Source organism: Oreochromis aureus, linkage group 10, assembly GCF_013358895.1.
Source record: "Oreochromis aureus strain Israel breed Guangdong linkage group 10, ZZ_aureus, whole genome shotgun sequence".
NCBI classification, from domain to species: domain Eukaryota; kingdom Metazoa; phylum Chordata; class Actinopteri; order Cichliformes; family Cichlidae; genus Oreochromis; species Oreochromis aureus.
Window position 1 is genome coordinate 23,221,110 of NC_052951.1, and position 13,311 is coordinate 23,234,420.

The 13,311-nt window shown below is 37.9% G+C and overlaps 1 protein-coding gene and 1 long non-coding RNA gene across 2 annotated transcripts in view; one reads left to right on the forward strand and one right to left on the reverse strand.

Moving 5' to 3' along the window:
* Window positions 1–3,277: 3,277 nt before the first annotated feature.
* LOC120442265 lies at window positions 3,278–9,496 on the reverse strand. The gene is made up of 3 exons (XR_005614606.1): window positions 9,375–9,496; window positions 6,884–7,006; window positions 3,278–5,469 (listed from the first exon to the last, which is right to left on the reverse strand). It is a non-coding gene; the product is annotated as an uncharacterized LOC120442265 (long non-coding RNA).
* A 167-nt stretch (window positions 9,497–9,663) lies between these two features.
* The window catches only part of pdlim4 (PDZ and LIM domain 4), a 43,500-nt gene continuing 39,852 nt past the window's right edge, over window positions 9,664–13,311 (forward strand). Inside the window, exon 1 of the mRNA XM_031725937.2 lies at window positions 9,664–9,910. Within this exon, the coding sequence (XP_031581797.1) occupies window positions 9,818–9,910 (93 nt within the window). The 5' untranslated portion in view covers window positions 9,664–9,817. The remainder of the gene's footprint in view (window positions 9,911–13,311) is intronic.

Consider the following 13,311-nt stretch of genomic DNA (forward strand, 5'->3'; position numbering starts at 1 on the left):
GGCAGTGATGTTAACCAGATCAGAGAGATGTGGAGGAGAGAGATGATGAATAGCTTTAAATGTGTACAAGAGTATTTTGAAATTGATACGATATTTGACCGGGAGCCAATGAAGCTGCTGCAGGGAGTGTGTTTTTGTTTCCATTAATATAATTAATATTTCCTCTAGTCTTCTAGTAGTTGACAAAGTCAAAATCCAAAGCAAGTACTGGCCTGCGTTTTTTAATATAGTCCATCCATTTCTTCCATCGTGATACAAACAGGTCCCTCTTGTAGTTCACGTCTGCTGTCATTTTCTCCATTCTGTAAATATCCATTGTGATCTTCATCCACATGTTCATCGTTGGGCTCTCAGAAGAAAGCCATTTTTTTGTGATAGCTTTTGTAATAGCACACTCCCTACATGCCCTTTTTTTTTAAAATTTATTTATTTTTTATTCCTTTTATATTTTTTATTTATTTATGTATTTTCTCTGTTTTGTTTCCTTTTCTCATTTTTTTTTCTTATTTTTTTTTCATTTTTTTTTTCGCATGGATATTTTAGTTGTTTAAATATGGAAAAAAAGGAAAAAAAGAAATAAATGTAATGACAAATTGCCGAACTTGATGGTATTGTACAGTGATTCCAAAATGTTAATAAAAAAAGAAAAAAAAAAAGAAAAAAAAAAAGAAGCTGCTGCAGGACATGAGTGATGTGGTGGACAGAAGGGGTCCTGGTGATGATACGGGCAGCAGAGTTCTGGACGCGTTGAAGCTTGTGGATGGATTTTTGAGTAAGACCAAAAAGAAGTGAATTACAATAATCAATCCGGGAAGTAACAAGGCTATGGACAAGAATGGCAGTGGCATGTGGGGTGAGAAAAGGACGGAGACGATTAATGTTGCGCTATTGAAAATATGCAGACCGAGTAACATTACTAATGTGTGAATTGAAAGATAGAGTACTGTCGAGGATGACACCCAAACTTTTCACAGAGGAAGAAACGAAGACCGGCAAGTTATTAATAGTAATAGAGAAACTGTTGGTTCTGGATAATGTTGATTTAGTGCCTACTAAGAGGAGCTCGGATTTATTATTATTGAGCTTGAGAAAATTAGAAGAGAACCATGAATTTAGTTCAGCTAAGCAGAGGGTGAGGGAGGATGGGGGAAGAGCAGAATCAGATTTAGTGGACAGATAAAGCTGGGTGTCATCGGCATAACAGTGAAAATGGACATTGTATTTACGGAGAATGTGTCCAAGCAGTAGAAGGTAGATAATGAAAAGAAGGGGCCCCAGGACAGATCCCTGGGGCACACCAGTGGTCGAAGGAAAGGGCTGAGAAGTAAAGAATTTGAGTTGAATGAACTGAGTGCGATCAGACAGGTATGATTTAAACCAGGCTAATGGAGTATGGGAGAGACCGATGGAAGCTAGCCTACTGAGAAGAATGGAGTGAGAAATAGTGTCGAAGGCAGCGCTCAGATCGAGGAGAATAAGAATGGAAAGTAAACCGGAGTCAGCTGCCATAAGAAGATCACTGGTTATTTTTATAAGTGCTATTTCAGTGCTATGGGAGGGGCGAAAACCAGTTTTTTTTAATATTGGGGTGATGGCGGCAATTTTGAGGGAAGCAGGAACAGTTCCAGTGGTAAGTGAAGAGCAGCTGATAGCAGATATGAGGGGAAGCAGAGAAGGTAGGCATGCCTTAACCAAAACTGTAGGAATGGGGTCTAGCTGACAAGTAGAAGGTTTTGACTTACAGATGAAATCTGAAATATCATTAACTGAGGGGAGCTGGAAAGCAGAAAAACAGTGTGATGGAAGAGGAATTACACAGGAAGAGCTAAATGGAACATCGGAAACCAGGTCTTGGTGTATTTTGTGAATTTTCTCAATGAAAAATAATATTAAAGAATCACAGAAGGAAGACGAGTAAAGGTGAGCAGGTAAAAAATCTGGTGACCTGAAAGAAGAGTTGAACAGTGAAAACAGTATCTTGGTTGAGTCATCTTTTGAACAGATAATGGTGGAGTAGTAAGCAGATTTTGTTTGATTAATACACTCCTTATGATACATAATATGATTATTAAACATTTCCTTGTGGATATTCAGACCAGTTTTCTTATAAAGGCGCTTGTAGGTAAGTTATCTGAAACTCATTTCAGTGGATAGTTGACTGTAAGCATATACATGTGTATATTCATCAGATACTCCGTATGTGAGAAAAAGGAAGTCTGTGCCATCCACATTTGCAAATCATCACTGAAAAAACAAAACAGTTCAATGAGTTGCCATATGATTCATGGACAGCTCCAACACAAATCAAACAATGATTTGGATTAAAGTTATTTATTTACTGTCGAGCTAAGTAATAACAATATGATTAAAGAAGGGGAACAAAACTGTATAGAAAAATGCAAAATGGTCTGGTGTTTGCAGTTGAAATGCTTAAAGAAAGGTAACAATTTTTCCTCCTGTCTACATAAGGTAAACGTCCCAACCACCCCGTCTCATCAAACTTTTCTAACAGCCAGCTTTATTATCATCTAAAATCATGGTTAATGTATTTCATCCAACTAAAACTAAATAATAACATAAACTAATCTACATGTGAACACCCCATTAACACACTGCCGTACTGTTAATATTTATGCTTGCTTTTGTAATAAGCTTGAAGTATCTGACTACCCACAATTAGTGGCTCAGGTCCTGATCTTCCATATTCCTTTGATTGCTTTACACCCAGCTGTTGAGCCCTGCCTGTAAAGAACAAAACATGGAATCAGTTATCAAGAACTTTTCATTTGATTGTCAAATGCTGAGCAAGACAAATAAATGCTACAGGATTAGATATAAAGGAATCAAACTATTATACCGCAATACAAATATCATAAAAAATGTTACAATAAACTATTACAGAATTATAATTTATTGTTTAACTGAAAGGTCGTTTGTCAAACTTTGCCTCTCTTGTTTTCGTGCCAGCACATTGGCGGATGTACGATCCTTGTTCACTTGTAACTCATAATTTTGGACAATCCTTTCAAAGATCCATTCGCATCTGTTTGTTATTTCCAACAACAGCAATGCACCAGATCAATTATTCATTGCCAGCATCTGGTCAGTGTGCATGTGTGTGTCCAGTAAATGTAGCCAGTTTGATGATGAATTACTTTGTAACATATCCTTTAACAACTTTCTCACGAGCTTGGCAAATTAAAACCTCAATACTGAAATGCTTTTACAAAGTGAAGTTGCATGAATTTGAGTTCAATCTGATGTCCATCATATCACATTTTAGCAGCATTTTATATAAACGCAAACACCTGCTCACAATTAGCCTCTCAATCAGAGGGTTTAAAATTTTGATGTAAGAGTACACGTGGAATAGGCATGTACATCTTCAGATATAGGTAAAAATACATGCATTTTCTGTGTGTTCATATCAACTTGCTAATGTTAGGTGTATAGGTCTGCAGCATTCTTTTGAGGCAGCCATGGGGCCGCGGTGGTCTTTTGTTATAGCGTCATCTGTTTTTCATTTCTGACTCAGCAATATTGTTACCACATGAATTAAGCTTCATGATTTCCTTGCAGCTTTTTGCTTTCCCATGAGGCGCTCCAGCACTGTACGTGTCACCATTGTTTCTAGCATTTGCCATTACAAAGCTCTAACCATTTTCAATGCAGGGACATACAGCTACCAAATGTGGTGTGATCTGAAAAGCAGGGTCAAACTTTTTCCCGTGAATGCGGTAAATCTGTTACCAATCAGGAGCTACATCTGCTGCAAGATTTGCTTGCAGGAATTTTTAAAATTGTGGTTTTTCTTTTAAAGCTTGCCTCATGAGATTCTGGTATTAAAATAATACATGCAGGTTTTTTTTTAATGAGTGCTAAGTAACTCCTAAAAAAATAGAGAACGAATAAAAGTAATGAATGCTGAAGAATATGGGGTGAAAGTAGAGGGCAGATAGTTAAGGGTTCCAATGCAAAGACAAAGACAAGAAAAACCACCAAAAGAAAGAAAGAATACACCTCTTCCTGTAGAAAGGAAAGGATAATATGGGTAACACGAACCGTCATTCACTGACAGTGATTGCTTCTATTTTTCTAGCTCTCATTCACCTTCTGCATGGTGGGAAGGGCTGGGTGTAGGTGACGGTTTTTGGCAATCTTGGGGAAAAAAAGAACCCTCCAGCCTTTCAGTGTATGTAATTCAAGTGGTCTAACAGGAAACTAGACTCCTGCACCTCCTCCCCTAGGCACTTTATTCAGGGTATAGAAAATCGAGGCCATGACGTAAGATTTTGGCCACTCATAGAGCATAAGATTTTGTGGCGCAATGGTTTAAACCAAGGAGTTTCCCCTCGGGAGAGCTGAGCTTGAACTCAAAGTCAGCCTCGACTTATTAGGATGTGCCCTTGCTCATCTGGGGGGGAAGGGCCTGTTATTAGCTTTGATTTTCACTTTGATCCACGTCTCGAACAAAATCTAACATTTGTTTTCATGTTAGCCCTGTTTGTTGTCCATCAGCTCCTGGGGAAAACATCTGGCTCTTTAGCCGCTAATTGCTCCACTATGTCCACCAGCTACATATTAACTGTCTTCTTACTGTGTGGTGTTGGGCAGGTTATGTTCTTTTGGTTTCTCAAGCTTTTCATTGCCAAAATCAGCTGTGCTGTGGATGCTGCATTTAGGAAAATAGTGAGATTGAGCCAAAGAGGAATAAAATAGTCCCTAGACTTAAAGAAAACAACTAATTTGGTTGATGATTTGTCTTATGCATGACTTGTCTCACATTACGAGTTATTATAATAGCTACTAGTTGAGGACATAATATCAGATATCATTAATCCAACCTCTGGTTTTGTTGTGTTTTAAAGTTTAAATGCAATTCACAGAGTTATTTTCTTTGGACATTCAAACCAGTGAAAGATGTGTTCTGTTAAAAAAAACAACAATAAGAATAACAACACAAAGGGCAAAAAAAACCCTCTTTTACTAGATGTATTTATCACTTCAGAGGAACATATTTACTGGACATCTGTAGATATTTTCTGATAATAATCCTAATTATTATGCTCTAACTATTAATAATGAAGGAGCTGTGTGATTGTGTAATAGCACAGATGACAAACCTCTCCCAGACTGCAGAGAAAAAAACCAGGTGGAGGAAAACAGCTCATGATTGCATCACTGCTCGTCTTACCTGCTTCCCCTCAGGTACTTCTTAGCTTTGTAAACAAAAATAAGAGAGTAAATAGATTTGCAGTGATTTTAAAGGGCTTCTTTGACTCTGCAGTGGGTATGTCAAAACGATGACCATCCAGGGAGCAAAGAACAGAGAGATGGAAGCTCTTTGTAGTTTGACTCAGATTTACTGCAGACGGGCTTTGAAGAAGATGTCAGCCTGCTGATTTGCTCAATAAATCTACAGTCGTCTCGGCCTTTCTTGGTTTTTGGTTAGTCATCCTTTGATGTGCCCTGGATAGCAAGTAAAGAGCAGTCCATGAATGCTGTTTGGTGAAACATTTCAGAACATCAGTACTTTGTTTACAAATGTATGGACATGAATGGCTATCACCAATACATGGTTTGATTTTTTTTTTGTGAACCCAATGAGTACAATATCTTAGGAATACCTTGATTCAGATTTGCCACAAATGATGGATGAATTGATTCAAACTTAGTGGTTTAAGGGTCGAAATTCAAGGTCGTTATCACTTCACAAAACACTCTGTGGCCTTAACTCAAAAATTCATGTGCTAGTATGACAAAATTCTCTCCGATCATTATAATAAAGAAGCAGAAGGTTATTATGATCTCATATCTGCTCTTGTCTTTTGAATCTGTCATATAAGGTGAACCTGCAGGAAATACTGTCTGGCTCTAATATCCACCTGGATTCAGAAATGAACTGGTCAGAATTTTGTTAAAAGCAGAAGTATTTTGTAATTAGGTTTTGTTTTGACTCATTCTGACTTTTTGTTTCTACTTTTACTTTTTACTTTTAGTTTCCTTTTTAATTTGTTTCAATCTGAGTTTAAGACTTTTTAAGTTTTAATGTATGTGGTGCATATGTCAGATGCAAGATTTAGAAAAATCAGCATAAATACTCCATTAAAAACACAGAAGTTCTTGAGGGCAGGTGACTCGCAGACTTGTAGACACCCAAACTCTCAGTAAACATGTGAACAAAGCCTCATCAGGCAATTTAAGATGATACATTTTTACCAAATTACCAGATACTAAAACTATTTCCTGTATTTAAATTTTATTTTTTTTTTTTAAATTTTCCACGTTGACAAAATCCAGACAGTTTTCACATGTTTAAATTATTTATTTATTTATTAGTTAACTGTAACTAAAAGTAAAGGTTCACAAAACGTGTTTATAGCTTTAACTCAAAACTCCATATGTTACACAGTTATTAGGTCACTGTGACCTTAGATCTTTGCCTCTCCTGAGAATGTCAGACATTGTAGGAAATTGTGTGTGGGACAAATGTCTGACGGGACTGAGTAATGAAGTAATTATTTTGAATTTTGACTAAGATGTTTGGCCTTAAATAATTTGCATGTTAGTTATGCTCAAAAGTTTCTTAAATAAATCTTTAAATCTCAATAGAATAATATATTCAAATGTTCTGTGGAACATAATAGCAATCAATCATAGATGCCTTCTTTTTTCTCATGGAAGTCCAATGAATGCAAGTTTCTTTAACGTTCCTGCGGGAAGTCCCCTGGCTCTCACGCTTTCTCCTTTTCTCTCTTGTTAAAACAATCACACACCTTGCTTCATTACGATCTGCATACATTCTGCTTTTCACGACTCTGTTACATCACAGCAGCTCATTGTGCAAAGTTTACACAGGCTTTCAGAAACAGTCACAAAATACCTGATGCTGAGCTGCAGTTGTGCTGACATCAGTGCCACTTTGTTACACAGTAACCAGGATAGGCTGGTGTCTGATTCAAGGTGACTCAGATTTTCAGACAGAGCTCCACATGTCTACAGTTGTCTAAAACACACATTCCCAGGAATGTCTATGAGATCATCCCCTCTGCAGCAGAAAAATCATAGTCTAGCTCAGTGACTCACTTTTTAATTGGCTGGGGACATGAACGAATCAGAAAGTGGGGCAGAGAAGATACTAGTATATCCATTGACAGATGGGAGAGATCTTTTCCGCTAGTGAGGCATTCAAGTTACAGCACAACATCTCTATTGCTACTCTATGACGCATCAGGCTATACAGAATTTTTTGGAGGACCCAGATAAGCAAGTTGTTGGCTGGCCTTAGTTTTAGGTGCACACACAGATTATCCTTCAATGACCTAAAGGCAAGGATATTTTGTGAACTTCCCCAAAAGCTATGTTTTGTTTTGCAAGCAAATATCAACAGATGCCTACCTCAACCATATCAAATCAAACAGCTCTTGGATGGATTATCTTAAAAATCTTTTCCTTGGGATCAGATCCAAACATCAGTCTATCCAATATTTTGGTTAACATGTTACCTGGTAAAAATTAGGTTTTTAATAACTGTGAAAATTATAGTAACACTCTGATATGTTAAGCTCAAGCGTAACCTAATAGATAGTTTCTCACAGGTTTAGACATATTAGACAGAGCTTCTAGACTGACTTGGTTATTGTGTGTTTTTAAGCACCTTTTTATGCATGAAAAAGCAGATCATTTACAGTAGCAATTACTTATAGAGCAATGCTAACGTTAAAGCTTGGTACAGTTATAACTATAATTTGTTGGACAAAGATACATTTTTTGTTTGTTTTTGTCTCTGTGAACCAACACAGACAATTTTAAATCAAAGATGTCTATATGTGATCAAAGAGCAGACTTTCAGCTTGAATTCGAGGGGTTTTATTTAAAAAAAAAAAAAAATCCTTTAATTGTTAAGGAATTACAATTTTTTACAAACACAATGCCCTTTTCAGGGGCTCAAAATGAATTGGACAATTGACCGACTGCATGACAGCATGGCCAGGTGAGGCTCAATCCCTTGTTATTTCAATGGCAAATGAAGAAGACATGATATCTGAAGTTTATTCAAACTGCTGAATTTGTATTTTATAGCTTTTAATTTCAAGTGATGTCAATGCAAATTAGGGAGGCCATTAAAATATTACAAAGTAAACCTATCAGAGAAACAGCAAAATAATTAGGAGTGGTCAAATGAAATATGGTATATTCGTAAAAAGAATGATTGCAGTGACCAGCTCAGTAACACCAAAAGCCCTGAAAGGCCACAGAAGACAACCAAAGTGCATAATCCCATTTAAGTGGTTAAGTAAAACAACCGCATAACATCTAACCAAGTCAAGTCGAGGAGGTAGGCAAATTGTGGTCAAGGTGAACAATCAGAGACGCCTTCGTGAATGTAAATACAGAGAGTTTACAACGAGGTAGAAACCACTGTTTACACTCAAGAATAACAACGCCAGATTAGAGCAAGCCAGAAAACATCTGAAAGAGTCTGCACAGTCTCTTTCTTTGTGTAAATGAAGCCCAGACCTTGTACCAGAGTGATATAAAACTTTGGAGGAGAGAAACAGTCTGCCAAACATGGTGTAGACAATGTTACGGGCATGCGCATGTAAGGCTGCCAGTGGAACAGGGCCACTAGTGTTTACTTATGATTCCACTATTGATAGCAGTGAAATTAGTAGGATGAACTGTGAAGTGCACATGGCTTTCCTCTCCACTCAGATTCAGCCACATGCTGCACGACTGATCAGACGATGCTTCACGGTGTTAAAGGATAATGACGGAAAGTGTAAACGCAACCCAAAAGTTTCTCAAGGCAAAGAAATGGGATATTCTTCAATGGTCAAGTCAGTCACCTGATCTCAACTCAGCAGAGCATGCTTTTAGTTATTAAATCCAAAACTGAATGCTGAGAGACCCACAAACAAGTAAAAGAAACAGTAAAGCCTTGGTAGGTTGTAGGATTCAGGTAGTCACAACGCAAAGACTGCAAATGAAGAAACTGCAACTAAGAATGAAAAACAATCCTCAAATAGTTAAAAATGATATTAGTTTGTTCAGTTAATTTGTTTGTTCAGTTAATCTGACAATTGGAGCCTGTGTATAAAAATGGGTGTAATTCCTAAACAGTTACTGGAAAATGTTTTTTAAACCCCCTAAATTGAAGCTGAAAGTCTGCACACATATCGACTGATTTAAAATCCTCTGTGGTGGGATACAGAGGCAAATCAAAAAATAAAAAATCTGTCTTTGTCCAACAAATTATGCCTTAAACTAGTGTACTAAGAATGGCATGTATAACTGTAACTCTTACAAATGGAAAAGAGTCCCTACTAAAGAAGCAGTTGAGAACAGAAAGTGGCAGATGAATAAAGACTTACCTTTTGTTATTTTCATTGAGGTAGAGGGAGTAGAAGTGAATGAATGACAAGTCAAACACATTTAGCTGATAATGGCATGCACACTATATTCACTCCGTTTGCACAAACACTGCCTCTTATGTGACATATCACCACTGGAAGTCTCCACACGCAGCAGCCACGACACCCAGCATCGTCCCCTCCCACTCTCTCTGCTATGGACCGGGCGAAGGCGGGCACGGCAGCCCATCGTCCTACGTCAGAAGCGGCTTTGTTATTTAAACCTGAATCAAGCGAGGAGGAAAGTTTTCAGAGCCGGGGCAGCGTTGCCTAGCAGCTAGGCATAGGACTCTGGCTAGTTCACGTTCCCTGTTTTCATCCGTATATCGAGGAACCACGGACACTTCCCCTTCTCAGCCTGCCTGTCATTTATCTGATATTCTCTCACATTCTTTTTGGCAATCATGACCCAGACCGTGACACTCAAGGGACCCTCACCGTGGGGTTTTCGGCTGGTTGGAGGACGGGATTTCAGCACCCCGTTAACTGTCTCCAGGGTAGGTAATAACTTTGTCGTCTCTTGCGTCTGCGTGTTTATCCATTCATTGAGCTGTGGGAACAGACAGGGGATATTTGGCTGCTTTAAGTGAAGTAGGAATAAATAAATAAATAAATGAATAAATGAATATATATAAACTGAGTCAGGTTGGAAGTTGCTCAATGAATTAATCTTAACAGGTCTCACAGGTCTGCTATCCCTAACGCCAGTGTATAAACGGGAGCTTTACTCTCAAAGCAGACAGATGGGGGCGTCTAATTTCTGGCAGCTGAAATTGCCAGTACGGTTTAGTGAGTCATTGCAGTTGGCCGAACAACACTTATCGACGTTCAAAATCATCAGTCTCAACATAAACAGAACGACACAACACAGGGATATATTTATATAGTTTAGAAAAAGTATTTTATAATTTGAATGAAACTAAGGATAACTAATGCTAGTGAATCTATCCCTCATAGTAATATAAACTCAGTGACTTAAATACTTAATACTTATAAATACTTATAAACTATTCTACATTTGAATAACCTGGCAACAACTCAACTCAACTGGTTTTAGTTTTTTTCTTTTATTAACCTATATTTTTTTTTTTAAAGAAATACCATTTGTATTAGTTTTAAAATATATATTATTACACTATATTAATTAATTTTAATCACTATTAATATTATTTATGGTAGTACCAGAACCAGTAGATGTATTGTTGATAGTAATCACAAAACCTCCTGAACTTTCCTGACCCTCACAATATGGGTCAGGAGTCAGTGTGCTGGCAGTGGATCTGGCAGTAGCCAAAGGTTCATCCCGGCCAGGATAAACACAGCCCGGTCCTGCTGCAGGCCTTACAGAAGGGACGGAGGGGAGGCGCTGACATTTGTTTTTCATCAGAGCTCATTGGTGCTGCTGAGGGATTCCAGGTGTTGTGCTCAGCTGTACCACCAGGCCTAAAACGACCCTTTAACTACAGACCTGCAGCACCTCAGACAAGAGGTTCAGCTTTTAGATTTATGACGGCTGATAAACAACTTTGAGAGAAGAAGATGAACTCCAGAAGGTGACCCAAAGCACCCTTTTTAAACCTAATAAAATATTCTTTTTTTAAAAAAAAGTTGTAATACAATGATGTGGCATGCTTTGACTCAGAGGGTGTCATAAAACCTCGAGAGATTTACTTGCTAACTTGACACTTTCGACTCTGCAAACAACCTTAAAAGGTAGTTGAACTCTGCAGCTTTAAAAAAATAGACATCAATCATGATATCAGCATATATATCAAATATATAATATCTTCAGTAATCATCAAGTTTACTGTAGACAGAGCACTATGTTGATCTTTATGTTTCCATTTGTCTCTTTTCAAACTAGTGTAGTGGCCAAGGCAATAATTCATTTGGGAAGGATGAGAGTTAACAAACCTGTTGCAACCTCCTTGAGTTGTTTAAAATATTTCAATGGCATCTCAGGCTTTCCGATGCATGCCTAACTTCTTAAATAATTTGTTCAGCAAGCAAGTTGTGGTTTCAGGGTAATTAATCACACAATTTCTCACCAGATTAATCTGTGCGTGTATATGTGGGTGCCAGTGTAAAAAGCATGGCATGCATTGTGAAAGAGTTTCATAACTCTGCGGTGATGACATCAGTAAAATTAATTGCAGGTTATATTTTACAGACAGAGATGGCCATAAAAAACTGCTCACATGGAAGAGCTGCAGCAACAGCAATAGGGGATTTTTGAATAACTCCAAAAACTTGGCTTGATATTTAGACAAGGAAGCAGCTGCTGAGATGTAAGCATATTTAGCCAAATATGTAATATCAGAGGCCTAAATACAAAGTGATTTGGCTGAAAGTCTCATCATTACACTGCCACTTAAAGACCTTTATTTGTTTCTTGCCGCTCATTACAAACCCCTTCAACGTCCAATTGACACTGGCTTTAAACATAAGCAAAAAAATATGTTTTAATAACAGAACTTGATCCTTCAAATTCAGAGTGATGTAAAAACCAGAAAATATGTGACACTGATTCTCTGGTGCGGAAGTGTGTGAAGTGATTCATTGTTGCTGAAGTGCAGGAGTATCTCGTAAACCTGCAGTTCGTCACATACTTGTTGCATTCTTGCTGGACGGTGCATGCCCAAGACAGCAGTTTGAATGCACTGAATGGTGACACAGAAAGAGTTATAGAGGAAGAGCATGTTTGTGTGTGTCAGAGAAAGATACTTCATGTAGTACAGTAACTAGAATGCCTCCTTAGAGGGTATTTAAGCACCATGTAAGCATTACACAGGCTGGACTATTCAGATAGTTCTTAGTATGTCGGCTTTCCAAGAAAAAAAGAGAAGGCCGAAGATGAGAACTAAATATTAGCAGTTTTTGAGTGTTAGATTATTTTACACAGCCCTCCCCTCATCTGATGTCTTTCAGCAAGTATAAAAGTGAATGTCATGCAACACCTGCACACTGAAAGTTGTAAATACCAGAAAGCAAGTTATGATGGCAGCAGCTGGGTCTTTGCGTAAGGTGATAATCTTCCTGGATAAGCTGATTAGTCCCCTGCCAGCCCTTTAGGACTTCAGCTTGTTAATGGGATATGTTTATTTGACTCTAGAAACATTTGCCCAGATGGCATGTGTAGGCATGGTGGATCTGGTTGTCAAATGGCTTGGTGTGGATGAGAGACATTAAATAGCTGAAAAAACATTCCTTGATATCTCTGTAGAAGCATTTAATGACAACATGTTGAATGTGAAAGCTGTGGTATTAGCCCTTTTGTTAAAGTTACTTCCAGACAGAAGGTGACGCAGGACACTTGTCAGATTTGCCAGCTGGAAAACAGTCACCTTCCTGGACAGGAATTCACAACCGAGCGTTGGGTGAATAATGATCCAAGCAGTGCACAGTGTCCCTGCGTTCCTTCTTTTTGCTCAACCTGCTGCATATCCTCTGCAAGATGAAGTTTTCAGACAAGTCATAGTAGGGATTTAGTTTTTGTTTATGAATGTAAAGGCCAGTTATTCACACATCAAATTCTTCTTTTAGTTGTCACAAAAATACAGATCTCCAAGTTAAGACTCTTTAATCTTCTAATGTCTAAGGCTTTATAATTTAAAGTTAGGCAACCATAACCCTAATCCAGCCTTGAACTCTTTTTTTAGACAAAAGCAAAGTTTGTGATCCTTATTTCATTTGTTCCTGACTGGGATAAGATTATAATACCAATAAAAATGACATATTCTGACTGTCAAAGATGGGTTAGAGTTGGTGTTAAATCATAGTTCACTCGCAGGAAAACTAATATGAACTGCAGCTAGTCACTTTCTGTATTTGTGGCTGGTGTCTGAAGGACTTTACAAGATAAGGGGCACAAAGAGAAAATCAATCATACCATGCGTCA